The following is a 10397-nucleotide window of genomic DNA, read 5'->3' on the forward strand; positions in this document are numbered from 1 at the left end:
ACCATCATCCCTTCTGTATCTCCACGTTTAGTCAGAATTCCCCAATCTTTCTTTAGCAGCACAAATCTTCAAACGACAATTGCCACCTACGCACTGTCGATGGCTCCATAGGTCATCACTTCTTCAAATTTTAGCACAGTCTTCACCATTTTAATTCTGGATAGTTTTCCTGCAAACCCAGAGAAAAATACATTAAAACTACTTAAAGAAGGCCTTATACACACACTAAAATTAAGGAAAAAACATTAAAAGTACCGTGACACCACGATAGATCATATGCTCATACGACGAACTCCCAAGCGAGCAAGCCTGTGAAAATCCTTTACTAGTTCCTTCCTTTCTTCCTCAACATGGACTACACTACCCATAGATAATCTACTAAGAGCATTTGCTACTACAATCGCCTTACCCGATTGATAATGCACACTCATATCATAATCCTTAAGGAACTATAGCCATCTCCTCTGGCGAAGATTCAAATTTTCTGGGTAAACACATACTAAAGGCTCTTATGATCAGTGAACACATCTACGTGAACACTATACAAGTAGTGTCTTTATATCTTGAGTGCAAACACCACTGCTGGAAGCTCGAGGGCATGAGTTGGATAGTTCTTCTCATGCACCTTAGGTTGTCTAGAAGCATACACTATAACCTTATCTCGCTGCATTAACACACAACCTACGCCAACTCTAGATGCATCACAATAGATCACATAACCATCTTAAACCTCTAGTAGATTCAAGACACGAGTTGTAGTCAATCTTGTTTTCAATTCTGCAAAGCTTTTCTCACAATCATCTGACAATTGAAACTTGATCATATTCTGAGTCAACCTAGTCAATGGTGAGGCTATGGAGGAGAATACTTCCACAAATCTTCTATAATAACCCGCTAGACCTAAGAAACTTCTAATATCTGCAGCAGAGGTAGGTCTGGGCCATTGTTTCACTGCTTCTATCTTTTGTGAATCCACTCGGATCCCTTCGCTAGATACAATGTGACCATGGAAAGCAATGGATTGCAACTAGAACTCACATTTGTTGAACCTAGAAAATAACTAGTGATCCTTGATAGTATGTAAAACAATTCTCAAATGACTCGCATGTTCTTCCTTATTCCTAGAGTAAATGAGGATATCATCAATGAAGACGATAACGAATTAAGTCCAAGTACTGTTTGAACATTCGATTCATCAAATCCATGAAAGCCGCAGGAGCATAGGTTAGTCCAAATGACATAATTACAACCTCATAATGACCATACCAAGTTTTGAAGGCTGTTTTTGGAATGTCACTATCTCTGACTCTAAGCTGATGATAACCCGATCGGAGGTCTATCTTTGAGAAGTGACTAGCACCCTAAAGTTGGTCAAACAAGTCATCAATCCTGGGATGGGATACTTATTCTTGATTGTGACCTTGTTCAACTGTATATAGTTAATGCACATTCTGAGAGAACCATCTTTCTTCCTTATGAACAACATTGGTGCACTCCATGCCTAGAATGACATCAAAGTCTACCATTTCTAACTCTACAAGATTTGCTGAGGTAACATTCTGAGAGACTGTGACAGGGCAATTTTTGTATACCCTTCTAGCTATAAATGGGTCACCAACTGGAGTAGAGATTGGAAAAGGTTCTAAGAGAGTTTCTGGACAAACACTAAATTGGACTGCTATATAAGGAGTTACAAAACAATGAGTAGCCCCTGGATCTAATAATGAATAAACATCAAGGTCGAAGACTCATAATGTACCAGTGACCACATCAGGAGAGCCTTCTTGATCGTGGCGAGCCTGAAGATCATAGAACTTGTTCTGGCGCTGACGGAGTTACCCTGCTGAGTTACACAACTTGCTGGTGTTGCTTAAGTTGTAGACTGAGCTATACAATTACCACCTCGTTGAGCCTTTCTAGAAGGACAATCCCTCAACCTGTGGCTAGATTGACTGCACTCAAAACATCTGTCTTTTCCTGCAAGACACTCGCCCGGATGGTTCTTACTACACTTAGGGCAAGTGGAGTAAGTCTTGGTGCCTGAAACACTTCCCTAAGACATAGATCTTGGTGCTCTACCCTTCTGGTCATACCTGTTCTTAGGAGGTGGAAGCCGACGAAGGGGCTGGAGCTGAAAACATATACTGACTCTACGAGCGATTTCCACCACCTGATTTCTGCTGAGCATAGTCATAGTTCCCAGTCCTAGACTTATAATTCTCCTTATCCTATTCCCCTAAGCTTATCACCCTCAACCTGCTGAGCATGAGTCATAACCCTAGATATCTTCATATCTCCCAGTAACATAGCATTTCTGCACTCATTTTTCACCAAATCTGACACTCCATACAAGAACTTATTCATCTGAGCCCTGGAGTCACCAACCATGCGAGGAGCATAACTGGAGAGTGGGATAAACTTCAGGCCATACTCTTGGCCTTTCATGTTACCCTGCCTCAAGTTTATGAATTCTTGAGCCTTTGACTCTCTCAACTCTATTGGTAAAAACTTGTTGAGAAAAGTCTCACTAAAGAAATCCCAAGTGATAGGAGCCGCATTTGCACCCCTATTCTCCTTCCACTAAGTGTACCAAATATGATGCTAACTGAACCCGATCATTCCCAGTGACTTGCATTACCTCAAATATTTTCTTTATCTCATCTAAGAAATTCTGAGGATCCTCATTAGCTTGCGATCCTAAGAACTTAGGCGGATTCATCCTTACAAAGTCACAGACCCTTGCTGCTACTGATCCACCATTTTTATTTACATAAGCATGAACCCGATTGTTCTGGTTAGTCATACTCTAAGCCAACATCTGTATGGAATTTCTGAACTAATTATTGGAGACTTCTTGATCTGGGACTATAGGAGTTGCCTTTGCATTCCTAGCATTATATCTATGAGGAGGCATGATCTCAAATGTAAAACATCAAGTTAGAGTGGAATAAGATCATACCTTACGCACGATAAGAGTAACGAGAAAGTGAAGTTTTCCTAAAACACTTGATAGTCTCCCTCTCATAAGATGTGGTGCATTTCACACCCATGAAAAGGACTCTGCTTAGTGCGAATTTTCAGACATCCTAGGACTCTTGAACCTAGTTCTCTGATACTAAGTTCTGTCATGCCCCAGCTACCCCCGAGACGTGGACACGGAACCTTGGACCACAAGTGATCCCTAGCTAACCCTAATGGCATGATCATGAGCATACTAAAGAATATAAACAGATGTGAAAGCTAAATCATAATTTAAACTCAAAGGATATGGAATACCCATATTCTAAAACTGAGATATTTGAAAACAATAAGTTTAATACAAGAAGTTATTAACTCAATACTAAGCTGAAACTAACTATGTCTGAAAATAGCCTCTAAACTAGACTAGAATACTAGGACAAGCCCCAGCTAAATCTAGCAAAAACTGAAACTAAAAGACTAAATACTGAAAGGAAACTTATGACTATAGTCCTCATAGAATGATGACTCACCACTAAATCTGTTAAACTGAAGATCGAAAATTGATCTATGTGTGATCTGGATGCTGAGAACCTGAACCGACATCACGAGAAGATATAGTGCACGTATGTGTTAGTACATGAAAGGTACTGAGCATGTAGGATAAAGTAAAGCTAAAATAATACATAACTGAACAAGAACAAAATCATGTATATAATCTAAACATGATATAGAGAATTCTGAGCTAACTGAATGCAATGACCAATTTATAACATGCTGAAACTGAATATTGAGTATACAGATAAATGGTCAATGCAAGAGAGTCTTACTGAACTGTGGGAGATACTAATAACCAATAATAAAACCACATGAGCTAAATGTGGAGTCTGATGTATACGCCTCATTAAGAGGACCCAATATACCTTGTCAGAGGTAGAAAGGCATGCCGGCGTGATCACTAAATTGATTGCCCACAGAGGGGACTTACAACCACTTGGCTAGTAGTTCTGGGATTAATTGGGTACGTTGAATCCTAGTCCAACTCGGTATTATGCTACTCCCATTGATTTATGTAGTTAACGGATTATGTCTGAATTTTCTATAATTACTGGATAGCTAAAAATTGAACATGTAAACTGAGAATGCAACCTTTAAACTGATAATGATGCATTAAAAACTGAGGCATATATAACTGAATAGCTGAAATATCTAACCTAGCGTGTGTAATTCAAGAACTAAGGAAATACAAGGCTAGTTTTAAGAGATTCATGCGATAAACTAAATAATAACTTTACAGTCTAATTTGAAACATATATTTAGTAAATTCATGAAGTTCAATCAAAGTTCTAAAAACCCTAGGTTTAATTATGATAAGAGAAAAAAGAACCGATTGAAAACTAGGGACCCAATGGGGGAAAGGAACCCACTAGTGAACCGCATGCCTGGTGATGAAATTCATGGAGAAACACATAGATTTCAGGGTTGGAGCTGCTGAAACCTTGTTGTGTTCTTGAACTAGGGTTCTTGACCTTTTTCTCCTTTCTTGCTTCTAATTTTCTAAGTTTTTATTAATGATTTGACTTATGGTAAGTTTTAGTTATGTTTCTAGGCTTAAATTGACTAAAATCTGATGATTTAGTGTCAAAATGACATATCTTAAGGTTTAAACGAAGTGGAAAAAGGCCAAAAGACCCCTGGATTAATTGCTATTGGACCAACCGACGACCTGGACAGACGGTCCGTCGTTCCATCGACGGTCCGTCGTTCCATCGACGGTCCGTCGGTTGGTTCGTAGGTTGGGCATGTACGACAGACCTTTACTAAAATTGGCATAAACATTTTACTCGGAGGTCTGATTTAGTAAGGTTGGTTGCTACGGAAAGCACATTAAATTATATATCTATTGGTAGGTCATGGGACACCTAATTCATTTCGTGCTAAGAGTTATGTTCATTTGAAGTTGACCCAACTATGTTTACCCCTTAACTATCTATTAATTTCCATCTATGGACTGTAGGTCCATCTACGGACCATGCTGGTAAATCGTGATTCTTATCAGAGAGTGGGTGAATGGGGTGTTGATCGACGGACTCAGACTATGGACCGTAGTCTGACCTATAGACCGTAAGTCTGTCCGTCGTTCGACACTTAGTCAAATTTTCTGGATTGAGATTTTGGATGGTTTCTGACCCAATCGATGAATTTTCTGGATTGAGATTTTGGATGGTTTCTGACCCAATCGATGGATGTGCAAGACGGACCGTGGGTCAGGCTATGGTCCGTCGATGGCCTTCGTCTGTTGCACCTGTAGATTTTCTGAAAAATTGGGTTTTGTTGTGTTTTAGATACAGGGTGTTACAAAGAGTTCCATGCTTTATAAAAGAAAAACAAGCTCGGGCGATAGCTCAATAGTTGACCGATCTATTTTAACTCTTAGCTATTTATATAAATAATGGACCCAATGTGTCAATTTCGTTTTAAAAGCTAATAATTTATTTTACATTATTCGATATATTCCTAGAAACATATGCTGATAAACTAATCTATGCAAGAAAATAAACATTATCTTATTATTCTCTTGATTGTAAATTTTACAAGTCTTTTTTATTTATCAAAATAGATATCAAATCCTATTTTAAGTCAATTTTTATACTTTTGAAATATAAAAATAACTCAAAATATGTAAAAAAAAAAGAACTTAAAATAAGAAGTGTTTGGCAATGCTAAAATTTAACTTATATTTTAAATCCATTGAATTTAGAGGATTATCCAATAAGATAATTCATGAACTTATCCTTGTCATGGATGTGTATTCCAAGGTAACTTATCCTTATCATGGATATGCATTCCAAGGTGATATGAACCTTTTTGGAATAACAATATATCTATTAATTTGACATTCATCAAGGTTACCTTTGAAGTGATTTCTCTACTTATAAATAAAGATATTATTCTCCATGTAAGACACAATTGAATAAGAAGAGAAGTCATCTCTATATCTTGTCTTCTTCTCTTTATATTATATTATGCTGAGCTTAGATTTTATATCATGTTATCAACACGAGATTCTGGCCAATTGAGATTGAGTTTTAGTTTTCCTTTCGCTCGTTCTGGTTGATTTGTTATGAGAATCAAGAAATAACTATTGGAATCAAATATTATTTGCATAAAATAATGATGTATTTTCTAAAATCTTTTTTATTATTTAGAATACAATAGTGTTCGGTCACTAACATTGACAAGGAACCAAAAATATATACTAATATTGGTTGAATATGACGTGCTATACAAAATTTCTTAAATGGAAGAACGTATAAAGTTTTAATATCATTAGTTTGAATATTATTGTGATTGTTGAAAGACTTAAAGGGTCACTCACGTTGTACTTCAGTCTATTATATCGTTTGTTAATGGTAAGACATCAAATTAAAGTTAGGATGCACCATGATAAAAAAATTATTTGAGGGTAAGATGGTAGATTTATCTTCTATCACACCAAGAGGGTAAGCATAAATTTAAGTTTTGATACACCGTGATTGGGTTCAAGTCCCATAAAATTATGGTGTAACATATTTTATATGGACATGAAATTGAGTTTGAGTAAATGCACCATAGTGATGATAAAATGATGACTAAGACAAAAATAGTATATTTTTAATGAGAAGTCTTGAAATTCGTCTCATTAAATTTTCTCCGTACCTTGAAAAGAGTGTGAAACAATATATGATAACTTTGAAATTGATCTGTTGACTTGCTCCATTCTCTTTTGTGAATGTGATAGCAGTACATTATAAATATGAAAGATGACAATGATTATTGTGATTGTACAATGAACATGGGCACGAGAAAAACAGAACTATAATAGACATTGTTATGACTAGATAAAGAACATTGTGGTTTTCCAAATAATCCTTCAAAATAAAGGTCATTTTTATTATCAATATGATATGAATGGTTATTAGATCTGTTGTTGTTGTCGACCTAATGATTTTTTATGTTTATAAATCTTCTATAAAAATAAGAAAGGAAAGATAAAGTGGTGGTACACCTGACCTTCAGTGTGATGTTGAAGTACATACAAATGAGTAATTCATTTCTTGAAAAGAATGTAACTTGTGATAGACATCATGAATGCTCAACCATTTTTGAAAGTGGGTGTGTCAAATATGAAGAGAAAATATGAATAAGAACATATTCATATATGGTTGGAAATATGTCACAACTTATCTCTACGAGAGGTTTGAGAGAAATAAATAAATTTTATTTGACAGAAACAGTTAATGGTATTGTATGTTTATATTTCATAAATATTATGGTATGTTTATTGTGAACTATAGAAAGTTCAGAAGAAAGAAATACTTGCCTATAAATATTGTGGCTATGACCAAATAATATTATTGTGTGACAATATAAATTTGTCATTGGTTGTGTACTTATGGTACAACAAAAGTAAACAAGAAACATGTCTTGCTCGTTATGATTTTGACCATGACAATATAGTATAATTTCCTCCTTGAAGGAGATGGTTACCATACTGATGGTGTCATGGAATATGTAATAGTACACAAAATTAATTATAAGCTAAGAATTTTGTTATTACAAAAAGTATAATATTGGAGTTGTAGTAAGTCTCAAAAAAAAACTTTTGGAGTTTTCTATGAGCTGAAAAGAAATTTTGAAGCTATAAATTATGAAAAGATTTAATATCTTCAAATTACTAAAATTGAAGTGGGTTATTAATATTTATGTAAAAGATTACCCATTTTTTTCTCTTGTATGTGCAGACGAACATGGAGATGCTGATAAAATCACATGCGAAAGTAAAATGTAAGTGTACTAGAATAAAGATTAGTTGGCATGATCGGTTAGCCATTTCAATTAAAATATGATGCAAAATTAATTGAGAATTTATGTGGTTATAGATAAATGAAATAAAAGATTCTTCAAGAATTGTTATGTGTTAGCTTGTTCTCATGATATAATTACTATTATACAAGCTAAGATTGATATTATATTCCCTTAGATTTTTGAAACATATAAAACGATGAATATGATCTCGTTCGCCTGCCATGTGGACCGTCTGCAACTATATAATAAGTTGAATCTATGAGATGGACATATGTACTCTATTTTAAACTTACAAATTGATTTTTGTTCGATTGTTTAATTAAGTAACAATTACAAACTATTAAATTATACTGATAATGCTAGTTGATTTAGCAGAAATTGTATACATCCAATTATAGCTAAAGCATGGGTATGTGAACAAAACTTCCAAATAAGATTTGGTATGAGATGAATTTATTCAACATGTAGCAACATTGTCCCCTATCAAAATCGATTCAGGGTCAGAAACCTAATAATTTTCATATAAAATGTTGAATGTGCGATTATAATTTAATTTCTCCACCATGCACAAAAATAAATTTCCAAATGATGTTGGGATGAAGGGGGAGAAATAATTAACAACTGAAAATTATGTATGAGGTTTATTACGAATTATCTAGATGCTCGTTAAAAGAAATGTGAATTTGAAGTTCAAATGATAATTCAGTTGCATAATTTTGCAAATCTATTGTCAGATGAATTTATTGTCCCTATGTTATAATTCAACTACAAATGCTCCAATAAGAAGTCATTGAAGGATAAAATTTATGATACACCTGAAGCATAAAAGATCAATTGATTCCAAATGTAAAAATTCTTGAAAAAAGAGAGGAGCAAATGTTCAATATGTTTATGATAATAAGGTCAGTGCTATAAAGGAGCACCTCAATATAACACTTCATAAAACGTTAAAAAAGGTGAAAATGATTAAAAAAATTAAGAGATTTTGATAAGTTATGTCATATTGAAATTGATATTAAATAACCATCGATGGTATCTTTGATATGAAGTAGCGGTCAATGATATAAATCCTGATGAGAATATTTAATTCAAATATGGCATACAGTGTAGACAGATAAATAGTTGGCCAAATAAAATGCATAATTCAAGTATATTTTATTTTATGTAGGAAAGTGACATTTTTTATTGATAATTCTAAATTAGGATGTAATGTCAGTGGACTACAAATAAATTATTATGTGATAGTTTAACCGTAAGATATAAAGTATGGCTTATGTCTTGTGGCATAAAAGTTTTTCACAAAAGTCCTAACATTATTGAAGATGTTATCTCCTATGGGGGGATACAAGGAGGTTTTTTCTTGATTTGACAACATATGAAATACTTGAATACATATAATTAATAATTGCTATCTAGATAATGAAGGTTATATAAAACCCTTGAAACATTCAAGGTGCCTTAAGCAAATAAAAATTTTAAAAAAACTTTTTCAATAAAGTTTCAAGAATCCTAATATGAATTGAAATAGTCAAGGAAGAAAAATGGTACAAAAGAATGACCCTCATTTTCCTTGCATTTTTATAAAAAGTTCAAGATCTTAATTTATTGTAATAATTGTGTATGTTGATGACTTAAACATTATTAACACTCTTAAAGATCTTTTAAAAACTATTGCGTGTCCTAGAAGAGAATCTAAAGTGAAAAGATCTCGGAAAGACTTAATTTTGTCATGACCTATAAATTGAGAATTTGACGAATGAAAAATTTATCAATTGATTAACATACACAGAAAAGTTTTGATGTTATTTTATATGGATAGATCATATTCATTGAGTACCTCAATGATTATGAGTTTTCTTGGCATAAATAAAAATTCACTTTGATCTCAAAACAAGGATGAAGAGTTTCTTGGTGATGAAACTCCATATCTTAGTGTAACTAGAGCATTAATGCATCTTGTTAACAATACTTGACCAAATATCTTTTTTTTTTTGCAGTAAATTTATTGGTAAGATTCAGTTCTTCCCCAATAAAATGACATTGAAATGGTGTTAAGCACATACTTAAATATCCTTTAAGGACCATATACATGGGTTTATTTCTATTACAACAAATGCAAGTCAGGACTGATTGGTTACACAGATGCATAATATTTCTCTTATCCGTATAAAGTCCGATCTCAAACACATTGTTTATTACATGTTGAGGCACAATAATATCTTGGCGATCAATGAAACAAACATTTGTAGCCCCCATGTACAAATAATAGTCCTCCATGAAGCAAGTTGTGAGCGTGTCTGGTTGAGATTAATGACGCACCATATTCAGAAAATGTATTATTTTTTATTTAAAAAAGAACACCCAACCACAATGTTCGAATATAACCAATTGCAAATGAAAGTGTTCACAAGATGGTTGTTACTACGAACAAGTTGAATGAACAATTTACTTGCAACAACGAGATCATGAATAGAGTGATTTTCAAGAATGTATTCGGCTAAGCTCAAAGCCTCATCATATTCATGAAACCATAAAATGATATATCAAGATGAGTTTAATCATGCAACATCTTCATGAATGTGATTTCATAA

The 10397-nt window shown here is 34.0% G+C and overlaps 1 protein-coding gene across 1 annotated transcript; it reads right to left on the reverse strand.

Moving 5' to 3' along the window:
* Positions 1–724: 724 nt before the first annotated feature.
* On the reverse strand, positions 725–2194 carry LOC138340390 (uncharacterized mitochondrial protein AtMg00860-like). The gene is made up of 2 exons (XM_069292112.1): positions 2094–2194; positions 725–989 (listed from the first exon to the last, which is right to left on the reverse strand). The coding sequence occupies exons 1-2, from the start codon at positions 2192–2194 to the stop codon at positions 725–727; spliced, it is 366 nt and encodes a 121-aa protein (XP_069148213.1).
* Positions 2195–10397: the final 8203 nt, after the last annotated feature.

Source organism: Solanum lycopersicum, chromosome 12 (assembly GCF_036512215.1).
Source record: "Solanum lycopersicum chromosome 12, SLM_r2.1".
Lineage (NCBI taxonomy): Eukaryota > Viridiplantae > Streptophyta > Magnoliopsida > Solanales > Solanaceae > Solanum > Solanum lycopersicum.